This window comes from Dreissena polymorpha, chromosome 15, assembly GCF_020536995.1.
Source record: "Dreissena polymorpha isolate Duluth1 chromosome 15, UMN_Dpol_1.0, whole genome shotgun sequence".
Lineage (NCBI taxonomy): Eukaryota > Metazoa > Mollusca > Bivalvia > Myida > Dreissenidae > Dreissena > Dreissena polymorpha.
In genome coordinates this window covers 60175750-60188221 of record NC_068369.1, presented here as the reverse complement: position 1 = coordinate 60188221, position 12472 = coordinate 60175750, and the positions used below count along the sequence as shown (strand labels likewise).

At 34.8% G+C, this 12472-nt stretch overlaps 1 protein-coding gene and 1 long non-coding RNA gene across 2 annotated transcripts in view; both read left to right on the top strand.

Moving 5' to 3' along the window:
- The window catches only part of LOC127861098 (enhancer of polycomb homolog 1-like), a 45050-nt gene that overhangs the window by 12354 nt on the left and 20224 nt on the right, over positions 1 to 12472 (top strand). The window contains exons 2-5 of the mRNA XM_052399475.1: positions 323 to 479; positions 6243 to 6484; positions 6821 to 6928; positions 8701 to 8768. Of these exons, the coding sequence (XP_052255435.1) occupies positions 323 to 479; positions 6243 to 6484; positions 6821 to 6928; positions 8701 to 8768 (575 nt within the window). The remainder of the gene's footprint in view (positions 1 to 322; positions 480 to 6242; positions 6485 to 6820; positions 6929 to 8700; positions 8769 to 12472) is intronic.
- LOC127861102 (uncharacterized) lies at positions 970 to 2027 on the top strand. The gene is made up of 2 exons (XR_008040066.1): positions 970 to 1290; positions 1851 to 2027. It is a non-coding gene; the product is annotated as an uncharacterized LOC127861102 (long non-coding RNA).

Sequence of the window (12472 nt, the reverse complement as noted above, 5' to 3'; positions counted from 1 at the left end):
ACCGGTACTTTATAAAGAAGGAAAAAAATTGCTGAACATAGCTTTCAAAGGCTTAAAGTGGGGCCCTCTTGCGGTTTTCACAACAACATTATTTCAAGGTTACTGATTCATCATCTTATTTCCAGAAATAAAAATATAATTTTTGTCAAATTTCCTGACAATGGTCAGTAGTACATTACAACATCGATACTGATATGGATGGGCTTCCTCCATATCTGTCTATTTATGGAGATGGCATGCGTATTACTATTCTTAGGTCTTGCATGTATTTCAAAACATGCTTATCACTTGTCAAAGTCATTTCTTTTTATGTTTATTTAAGGAACTGCATTTGCAAAAAGCCCTTTGTGCCCAACAAGCATATGGCAGTGCGGAAGCTCTCACCATTCCTATCCCAGATGTTGATGACACATCAGAAAGATGCGATGGACTGTACAGAAGTGATTATAAGCAACCAAAACAGTACTTGCATCTCCAAGGTACATGTATTAACAATTTTAAGTTTAACATTCTTTTATCTTGAACAAATTATTTTATGGTTTGTTACCTGACATGTATTGTTTTCCATTGTCAATGTAAATACAATCAGAAACTAAATTCATGGAAGTGTTGTTTGGGTATAGTCGGTACTTGATTCAATTTAAGTGGCAACACCGTAATGCAGTCTGCACACAAAAATGTAGCAAAAGCTCAAGGCTAAATAAATAATGGTCAGACTATAAAGTTTAAAAGAAGTCATTGTCCAGTTGGGCAGTAAAGTTAAAAGCTTATCAAATGACAAGATTTCCACATAGTTTGTAAAAAGAATAAGTAGGTTATAATTTTGAACAACGAACCTACAGGTGTCTTGGTGCAGGGTTCCCGCTGTCGATCGCCATTGGCGCCAATTGCGACAAAATAAAAAATCTGGCGACAAAATTTCGTAAATGGCGATTTTAAAAAAATCGGCATTTTTCTGCGTTCATATTTTCTTAAAATGACAAAAGACGCTGTGTTTATAAGCCGCTTTACGGCAGTCGTAATACTATAGATTTCCATGGTGTAAGCGATACAGCTGTAATCAATGGAGCGTGGTGCTGACTGCCGACTACCGCAAAGTGGAATGTTATGGTGATAATTGCGAGTATCTGGGGTGTTGTTGCAAGTTATCTTAATTGGTCGGCAGTTTTATTGCTTCAGAGATAAGGCAATATTGAAATATACCGACTTTGCGCTTAAATGTGAAGTGTTTGTCACAGTGTTCGAAGCAGATTCAAGACCGTTAAATTGACAACAATGACAATCAAAAAGGTAAGTATCGATTGTTTTTAGAAAAATCGGTGTAATTATAGAAAATAGTAAAACATTTTACATCTATTGGTTCTATTTAAACGGTGACATATTGCTGTTTCACTCGTCAAAATGGCAAGTTCAGAGTGTAAAACGACTTTTAGAAAGTGAACATTAGATGTTGCTTATTTTGAGACTCATTCAAAATGCAAACGTTCCCACCGCTATTATTCACCAGCTAACAAACAAAAACCAAACACAGACAGTTGTTTATCAGAATTTCATTTCCTTCAATATGATTTCCAACACACAATCTATGCTGTGTGAACTCTTTATATCCTCAACACTTATCAATTCATTCACTACCGGATGTACCTTAAAAAAAAGGTAAACATAGTTTAGCACATGGAAATCAATTTGACATTTGATATACACAAATGCTTATTTTATTTGACTGTTGTGTTAAGGGCTCTATGTAGTAGATCATATGCTAGCACACATTTATATTATTTATATACTTCACATTCATTGATTATTATTAGTATTATATCAATATTATATTTCCCTTTTTGTATTTTCAGAATACCATAAAGCTTCTGAAGCACCAAAACTGTGGCAACATATTCAGGCTGCTAAGAAGGTGTCAATCAACAAGAGTTACAACTGATTGAATGTGCCTTTATTTAATTAACAATGTTAAATGTGTTGTTATTATTAATACTACTGTTATTAAATCAATTCCTTTAACATACTGTAAATGCTCAGTTTTTGTTTGTATTATAATAACATGATCTTCATTGCCCAAATGTAGCCCCAGTGTGGCGACAACTTTTTACATTTGGCGAAAGTAAGTGGCGACAACTTTTGAAAGCCCAGAGGGAACCCTGCTTGGTGTATCAGCTAGTGTATTTATTTTTTATTTTCTTACATTCACAACTTAAAACAGTTTAGTCCTTATTGTCAGTCTTTTATTTTGTTCATCACAAATCTCTTGTGTAGTTCCACAAACAACCTGGCCCAACATCAGAGGTTTGCATCATTACTGGTTTCAAATAGTTTTCTTCGAAATGTCCTAAAAATGCAAAATGTAACTTTCAACTAAAAGTCAATATCTGTCAATTGGCTTAGAAGGAAGCACCATTTTTAATATAACCTATCAGAAAGCAGATTCAACATGGCGATTTAATTCGTACTATTTTCAGAGAAATTTGATATTCGAATCTTCCCATTTTAGGCATTATTGATAGTTATTCTCACAATTTGAGAGCAACACAAATCACATCTTGACCGTTTTCTGCAACATTTATTAAAGTCATTCGTTGGTAGTCTTGGCAAGAAAAGTTTTAACATTTTTCTAGGCTCTATACAGGTTTTTTTTTGCCCAATTTTATAGACGAAATTCGGCTATATTCCCAATCGCAAAAAGAATAATTTTTTTCCAAAATTTGCTAAAAAAATTCCCAATCGGGGAAAAAACGCTAATGACATCGGCTGTTTAGCTTTTTAACAAAGTAGTCCGATCCGGTTTCGTACAGGTTTTAGACTATACCTTGATTTGGATTACATCGGAATTATTCGTGTACACTATATTCTCTGTGTTGTTCAGGCGCTTATTATATCTGCGATAAAATTCAAGCGTTAGGTGATTCGGCTGAATGGAAAAAAATATATGTCGGACCATTCAAAATATTACGTGAAAAAGATTCCTAAGCAAAAACCTGGCCAAACAAAAACTTGATTTTAAGCGAGGCTGTTTTCTGAGAAAACTCGAGGTATTGTCATAGCCTGCTCGTCGTCTGCCATCAGCCGTCTGCCGGCTTCGTGCTAAAACCTTTACATTGACTCAAAAATCAAAGTGCTTCCACCTACAACTTTTAAACATCATATGTAGATGCACCTTGATGAGTTCTACATGCCACACCCATTTTGTGTCACTAGGTCAAAGGTCAAGGTCACTGTAACCTCTAAAAAAAAATCTGACAAGCTTTCGCAGCCGAGTGTGGCCCCCGTTATGCGGTGCTCTTGTTTTAAGCAAGCGTCATTAAATAAACAAACATAGTCAACAAGAAGTACAAGTCCTCCCATTGAAACTCCTTCCATTGTTTATGATAGTTATTTAATAACAATGGAACTCTTTTGTATCGTCCTCGTTGATTTCGGAAAGCAAAAGGCTGAATGATATTCAACATGTTGAAAGCAGTAGTTCTTCAGAAGAAGATGAAGCGCCTACAAATAAAATGGTGCCTGATGCAAGATTGTTTTCCTTGCGAAAAGTATGAGGCCATGGCTTCTACCGTAAATCCACGAATATAATACGCACCCACGAGTTTGGTCAAATTTTATTGGTAAAAATTGAAAATCAGAGTGAAATATGTACTTAACAAAATTAGTATCCGAAATCGGCCATTTCCGAAAAAATGTGTCAATATTATTTTTTTTTGTGAAAATAGCAAATCTATTTGGTGTTGTCAACAATCTGTTTCACAGTAATACCCCGGTATATTGATCAGGATGTGTTATAGTGCTGTTGTTATGACAGTTGCATAATAACAGCGATTTTTTTCCTTCTCTATAAAGTACCGGTAAACGGCACTTTCCCAATTACGAAAAAACTACAAATTTCCCAATTGCTGGCCAAAAAATTCCCAATGTAAGGTAAATTTTTTTTATTTTTTTTTGAAAATGCAACATTTTGTTAGTTTTCCTGTGCAGCTCTATGGTTTGAACCTAGGTAAATATAATATTGACAGCTTGAAAACACTTAGTTATCAATTTTAAAGTATTTGGGAGCATAAAATCAAAAACACCAATTCCCAATTAGAGGGTTTCACGACTCGATTTTTCCCAATTTGAGGGTTTTCACGACCTGATTTTTTCCCAATTGGACCCTTACAGGTACTTTTCCCAATTGGACAAAAAAAAAACGCTGAATATATATCTCTTGTCTATTGTTTATATTACCATTGATTGTTACTGATAACACATGGGCCCCTTGCTGACATATTCATTTCATAATTTAGTATGTTTGCAAAGATTAAATTGAAACATAATTGAGATATTATAATCATGAGACACATCTTTCTATTGAAAAAAAAAAACTTGTTTTTTTTAGGGGGAATTTTTCCCCCCAAATTCTCCCCAAAAGGGGAAAAAAGCATACTTTTTAGGTGGGGGACTGCCGCCAATGTCAGCGGCAGATTTAATAGATTGAGGGCCCTCATAATTTCAAAAGTAAAAGGAGCAGAGACGCTGTTTTTTGTTCTCACATTTAATTCAATTTGACATTATCCGGGACGATAAAAATTATAATAATAATAAAGTAATAAGAAGACAAAATGGTTACTTCCGTTTTTATAGTTGTCTACATGAATTACTTTTGCGAAGTGAATTAATTATTTATCACTTTTCAATTTGTTTTGGCAATCGGCAGACAGGTGAAATAGACTCAATTAGCATCATTAAACTAATTATTTAATTACCACTCTTTACTTCAGATAGGGTAAATATGCGGTAGAAAGATAAATAGTGCTAAGAAATATTTATTTACGGGTATTGTCAGTTGTTGTTTTTTCCATTTGCTAATCTCTTTATACGACTTAGCGTCCAGTCGCTATTTTGTAGGCAGACGACGATATTAACTGTGTATTTAAAGTATACAGTGTCTGCGCATGAATGACCCAATATTATCCGATAGCTCCATCCGTTCTCACCTTTCATTTGACGTCATTTCATGTGTAAGCGAGCTCAATGTTGATTGGCTGGCTACCATGCCCACTTCAATAACAATAAGATCAAGCGATGTCTCATAATCGGGTACAGACCGGGTTTTGTTTACTGTTCGAATAACGAACACTTTCATTAAAACAAAGAGACAAATATAGAAAACCAGTCCGATATAAATGGCGGATGTTTTCAATGAAATTTTACTAGACTTTTGCATTTTCTCAAATAAGATTTTTATTGAGCCAAATTCTCAATATTTTCGCAAATGACTCAAATGGCAAATGACAAGGCGAGCCCTGTTTTCCCTTTGATGTTATGGAGTAGTTCAAAATGGCTGTCGCGAAGCGAATAACAGTGGTTTAGTTGAAAATTTGCACAGGAAAAAAATTGTTCTGCTCTAAACTCATATATTATACGCACCCCGTACTTGAAGAAAAAATCTGCAGGTAAAAAAGTGCGATTTATCTTCGTAGATTGACGGTACATGGTTGTACTATAGTGTTTGTGATTAAAGATGTTGAACATGAACTCTTTTATGTAGTTTTAAATCCCAATTTATTTTACCAATTTATTGAAAATGCGGCTAAAATTCCCAATTTTAAAGCCATGTGCTATATTCCAAAACAGCTGGAAAAAAAACCCTGTATTTTTTATGCTCCCCCCCAAAAAAAATGTTGGGAGTATATAGTCGCCACTTCGTCTGTCCGTGTGTGCGTCCGTCCGTCTGTCCGTGCACAATTTTTGTCAGGGCTATTTCTCAGCAATTATTGACCGGAATTCAATTAAACTTTATGGGAAGCTTCACTACCAAGAGGAGATGTGCATATTATCAGCCGGTTCTGGGCGGATGATTTTTCACAGAGTTATGGCCCTTGAAATTTTCTATAAACTTCATATAGTGCGATTCTTGTCCCCCCAACTACTAGACGTTTCCTTTTCTGAATATATAGTGCAATATTGTGACAAAAATACTTGGAGGAGCATCACCCGTCTCAGACAGTTTCTTGTTTCCCAGGCAACAAAAGTACTAAGATAGTTAGCCGTTGGGGCAACCTACTGTAAAAGTTATTTTCTATCCACAAAGTAAAAAAATAAATAAATACTTTTTTCATAATTAAGAAGATCAGTTATTGTCTATTCAGTATGTTACATATGTCATATAGTAATCTGTACAGATTACAAGAGTTTTGGCTTAGACTGCAATGTATTTTACTTTTTTGAAACTTTAGTTGTCAATGTATATATTTCAGCCTTTGGCATGGATCAGGAAATACCGGATTATGACATGGACTCTGAAGATGAAGGGTGGCTAAATGAACAAGTGAAGAAAATGGAAATCACACCCGTCAAGTTTGAGGAAATGATGGATCGTTTGGAGAAAGGCAGCGGTCAACAAGTGGTCACATTGCGGGAGGCAAAACTCCTTCTTAAAGAAGATGATGACCTCATTATTGCCGTTTACGACTATTGGCTCAACAAACGACTGCGAACAGTAAGTTTGCTTCATCTTTTATTTTGCCAATGATAATTAAATAATTCAATGGCAATTATCCATCTACCGCTGATTCAAGAAGGGCAGGTGGCAGTATGTAGCTGAAGTATTTGAACTTACTGTGCCACTGAGTACTGCTGAAACACTGATGGGCTAAGCTGTTTGTGATGAAATGTGAACAGACAGCAGTCTGTACATTAATGTATAGAAGAATTCTTTTTACACAAAACCATTTCTTTTTATTGTGTTTTGTATATTGAAGCTATATAATGTTTAGTGTTAATTGCTGAAAAGTCCTGCTTTAAATCACATATACATATACTAATGATATTTAAGCAACATCCACTGATTCTGAGTGTCAGAACTGAGAAGCGAGATGGATCAACAACAAACAATCCATATGTAGCTTTTAGAAGAAGAACAGAGAAAATGCAGACACGAAAGGTATACAATAATGAAAATATGACCATAAAAGTAGTTCTTATTAATTATTTCAATAATTTTTTTCAAGTAACATGTATATTGACATGAAATGCATAGAAAATCTTTAAAAAAAGACCATTTTGTTTTGTGATTTTGATTGATTTCACCCATTGAACTGTTCCTCTTTTCACATACTAAATAACAGGAGTGAGATTTTTATATTAATGTCAAATTCATTTTACATATATATTTATTAACTTGGATCTATATACAAATGAAGATTTTAGTTAAACCATTTGAGCAATTTTTTTTCCGATATGGAAGAAGTACCTGAAGCAGCCCAATAGAAAAAATGTGTGCGAAAAATCCCTAAATTGGGGAAATTCGTGTTGTCGATAAGTCTTCATATTGGGGAAATTGGTGAACTTTATATGTTTGCTCCCAAATACTTAAAAATTGATAACTAAGTGTTTTTACGTTGTCAATTTTACATTAAAAATTGATAACTAAGTGTTTTTACGTTGTCAATTTAACATTTACTTAGATTTTTAAGCCATAGAGCTGCATATGGAAACTGACTTAATATTGCATTTTATTTAAAAGATAAAATAAAAAATAAATAAAAAAAATACCCTTTCCCATAAGAAGCAAAGTGAAAATGACTTGCAACCAGCATAAAACCAGAACAGCCTGGGAGTAGCTCCCAGCCTGATCAGGTTTTATGGTGTTTGCTGCTCATCAGTATCTTAGGGTTGGAAATGAAGCCTTTAAACTTGAATTTAGTTAAAAAAAGGTCTTAAATTAAATTTAACTTTCTAAGGGACAACAAATGCGTAAAAATACTTATGTAAGTTGTAAAGGGTTAAACATTCAATTGGGATTTGTTTTGACAGCAATTGGGAAATTTGTAGTTTTTATGTCCCCCACTATAGTAGTGGGGGACATATTATTTTTGCCCTGTCTGTAGGTCTGTCTGTTTGCGCCAACTTTAACATTATGCAATAACTTTTGCTATAATGAAGATAGCAACTTCATATTTGGCATGCATGTGTATCTCATGAAGCTGCACATTTTGAGTGGTGAAAGGTCAAGGTCATCCTTCAAGGTCAGAGGTAAAATATATATGGCCAAAATCGCTCATTTTATGAATACTTTTGCAATATTGAAGATAGCAACTTGATATTTGGCATGCATGTGTATCTCATGGAGCTGCACATTTTGAGTGGTGAGAGGTCAAGGTCATCCTTCAAGGTCAGATGTCAAATATATGTGGCCCAAATCGCTTATTTCATAAATACTTTTGCAATATTGTAGATAGCAACTTGATATTTGGCATGCATGTGTATCTCATGGAGCTGCACATTTTGAGTGGTGAAAGGTCAAGGTCAAGGTCATCCTTGAAGGTCAGAGGTCAAATATATGTGGCCCAAATCGCTTATTTTATGAATACTTTTGCAATATTGAATATAGCAACTTGATATTTGGCATGCATGTGTATCTCATGGAGCTGCACATTTTGAGTGGTGAAAGGTCAAGGTCATCCTTCACAAGGTCAAGGCCATCCTTCAAAGTCAAACGTCATATAGGGGGACATTGTGTTTCACAAACGCATCTTGTTTCCGAATTGGGAAAGTTCCGTTTTTTAGAACTTCATAAAGAAGAAAAAAATCACTGCTTGTTAGGAGTATAAAGAAGAAAAAATCACTGCTTGTTATGAGGAAAGGGCATTTTTCTCCCCTGAGGTTGTTCTTATATCACACATCTGAATCTGATATAATAATTAATACTTTCAGAATCGTAAAAACGATGAGACGTCTTACGAGAAGATGTTAAAACTGCGTCGAGATCTCAGTAGGGCAGTGTAAGTGTCCAAACAGCAACTGGCACTTGATTACAACTGTCTCTGTAGCCCTGTATCTCCTCATTAACATGTACATTAACATTGTTGTCCAGGTATGGTGGTAAGTGAACTAGGATTTGTTCAAATTATGAGGCCATCCTTAAAAAAATGTTTGTTTGGCATAACCCGACCCAGGTAAATTTTGGTGGGTAGGTAGGTAGGGATTTTATTTTTTTTAGTAATTTTTTTTTTCTGACATTGAACTCCGACATATACCAAACTGAAAGGTTATTATCAAATAAAGCTCCAAGTCTTCTGCCTCTGGTAAAATTTTTCTGCACCGTCCGTATCACCGCATGTGTATTCGTAAGTCTATTTTTTCTATAAAGAACTTCGAAAATATAATATAATCGACGAAAAATACTTAATCTGAAAACGACAGTCCGAAAAATTGTAGGCAATTTTCTCATGAAATAAAATGTGCATATCGTTTGACTACAGAAAATGAAAACAAGTAACCTAGCAAATATGTAATTTATATACTATTTGGTTGACATATTACTTTACAATAGCATAGTTGTGAGTAAAAAAGTAATTATAACACTTAAATTTCAATCAAGAACAGAAAGGTGCAAAATCTTCGACATGTAACTTATTATTTAATTATCATCCTTTAATTCAGATTGATAGTTGGTAGAAATTTGTAAAGTGATCAGCTTAAAAATAATTTATTGAGCTTTACGCTTCTATTCATTTGATAATATTTTTTATGATTTTTGCCAGCGGCAGTTATATTGTAGGCAGACGACAATATCAACTGTGTATTCCATTATCTGCGCATAAATGACCCAATATTACCCGATAGCGAACTCAATGTTGATTGGCCAGCTACCATATGCGCTTTAAATTGTTCATGGAAACAAACAGAAAAATAGTTTAAAAAAACACTCTGGATTAATATGGCGGATGTTTTCAATGAAATTTAATGAGATTTAAGCATATTCGCAAATTATATATTTCTTGGGCCAAATCTGCTATACTTTCGCAAAGGGCGAATGACAGCGCGAGCCCTGTAATAGTGAGCATTTATTTCAATAATGACACGTTAGCAATGCTCGCGCTGTCATTCGCCATTTGAGTCATTTGCGGAAATATTGAAAATTTGGCACAAGAAAAATCTAAATGGCGAAAATCTAGGTAAATTTTGTTGAAAACATCCTCCATTTTAATCCGGACTGGTTTTCTATATTTTTCTATTTGTTTCAATGAAAGTGTTCGCAATTTCGAACAGTTAAAGAAACCCGGTCTTTACCCGATTAGACATTGCTTGACCTTATTGTTAATGAAGTGCACATGGTAGCTGGCCAATCAGCATTGAGCTCGCTTACACATGACATGACGTTGTCGAATGAAACGTGAGGACGGGTGGAGCTATCGGATAATATTGGGTCATTCATGCGCAGATGTTGTATACTTTGAATACACATTTAATATCGCCGTCTGCCTCCAAAATAGCGACCGGTCGGAAAGTCTTATTAAGAGATAAGCAAATGAAACAAAAACGTAACAATACCCGTCAATAAATATTTCTAAGCTGACCACTTTTTATCTTTCTACCGAATATTTACCGATCTGAATTTAAGAGTGATAATTAAATAATAAGTTATATGGCAATAATATTACACATCTCTGCCGATTGCCGATTGAATTGAACGGTGATAATTAATTTGTTTTTTTTTACTCCCAAACTGTCCTTAACGACAACAGCGTATTTTAATTAAAGGGATACGAGAAAAACAGTAGCGGTTTAATTGTATTTAAAGTCTAATTAATCGCATATGCATATGTCAAATAAATAGGCGACTCAAAAAAATACTGGTGTGCTTTTTGTTCATTGCTATTCTAGATATCCTTGAAAGAGCATTAAATTAAATGACACAAATAACCGAAAAGGATAAAAAGCGGAAAGGAAAAAATTAGCGAAAAGATTTTTCGGCAAGCCCAAAAAAATTTTTTTGGGGAAAGTCACCAAAAAAAATTCAGTCTGGCCGATTTTAGTGGGTCGGTCGGGTTATGCTAAACAAAAGAATTTTTAAGGATGGCCTGATTTAATTAGAGATTAAGATTATTTCATCTCCTTTTTGGGACACTTACCAAAAAAAAATTGTTGTGTCAAATTTATCCAAATACTCCAGTACAAAATGTTTTGGTTTTGTCTATGGGAATACTAGTGTGTTTTTTTCACATGCTCATTGAGGAAGTTAACAAAAATGTCTTGTCAGATGGTTAAATAACTCTTGTAGGAGGCCACACAGTGTGTGGTTTATATTTGCTCAACCTTTCAAAATTGCTAATTGTTCTTTTACTTTCACATTTATTGGCATTGAAAACTCAATATCACTTAACGTCATACAAATGACCACAGTGTTTGTCACTAGTGCCCAAAAACGAGATCATTTATGCTCTGGCAGGGTGGCATATTACAGTTACCCTGTCTGTCTGTCTCCACTTGTCAGTAAAAAACAAGTTTTTTTTTATCTAAACGTTTGCAGATGCTGACTTTATTTTTGTGTGTCTGAGTCTACCTGCCTGTCTTGCTGATTGTGTTAAGAGTTTTGTTCCTATCCATTTATTAGCTCCACTGGCCAGAGGCCAGCGAGGCTTATGTCATGGTCCTGTGTCCGTCGTGCATGCCTTAACTTTTCCTTAAAACATCTCCTAAACTACTGGTCCAATTCTGATGAAATATCTCAGGAATATTCCTGTGGTGAACCTCTTTCAAATTTGTTCAAATTATGCCCCTGGGGTCAAATTTGACCCTGCCCCGGGGGTCATAAAAATGAAAATTTGCTTATATAAGGCCTATTTTGTGAAAACTTACACAATCTTCTGGTCCATAACCATTATGCCTAGGGCTATCAAATTTGGTATGTAGAGACATCTAATAGTCCTCTACCAAATTTGGTCAAATTATGCCCCTGGGGTCAAATTTGACTCTGCCCCGGGGGCCACAAAATTGAACATATGCTTATATAAGGCCTATTTTGTGAAAACTTCCAAAACGTCTTGTCCATAACCATTGGGCCTAGTGCTACCAAATTTAGCATGTAGAGACATCTAATAGTCCTCCAGTGCTTTCCACAGGATTTTTGTCAGGCGCCTCGGGGCTTATATACGTTGATTGTTTTTTATTTAACGTGTCAATTCACGTTCTGTGGTGCGTTATAACTCTAAGAAAAACAGCGTCAAAAGACGTAATTTGGTGCGCTATGACTCTTCAAGAAAATCCCCTAGTAATTTAAAAATATATATACTTTTTTATATTGTTAAATTGTTTTAAAACTTTCCCGCACAGATAGAAAAATCCCGATTCGAATGATTCCCCAATACATCCGTTTCAACCCGACTCTATTACTGTATACTTACTACTTTTCAAGTTTCTTTTTATTACCTGATAATCCAGTTATCAATTATTTCTTTAACACAAACCTTGCCATTTTTCTATAGTATCAAATAAATTTTAAGTGTCTATTTATAGATTTGATGAAATATTGCCTCTGAACATGCGTCAATCCCCTGACGTGTTGTGTGCTTGTTAAAACGCTCAACACGCGCACGCTTTGTCTGAAAATGACGCGACGTTGTACATGCTGCATAATTTTCGCGCTCTTTTTAATTGAGAAAAAGATTCAACACAAAATAAATGTGCACTGCTAATTTGAAGC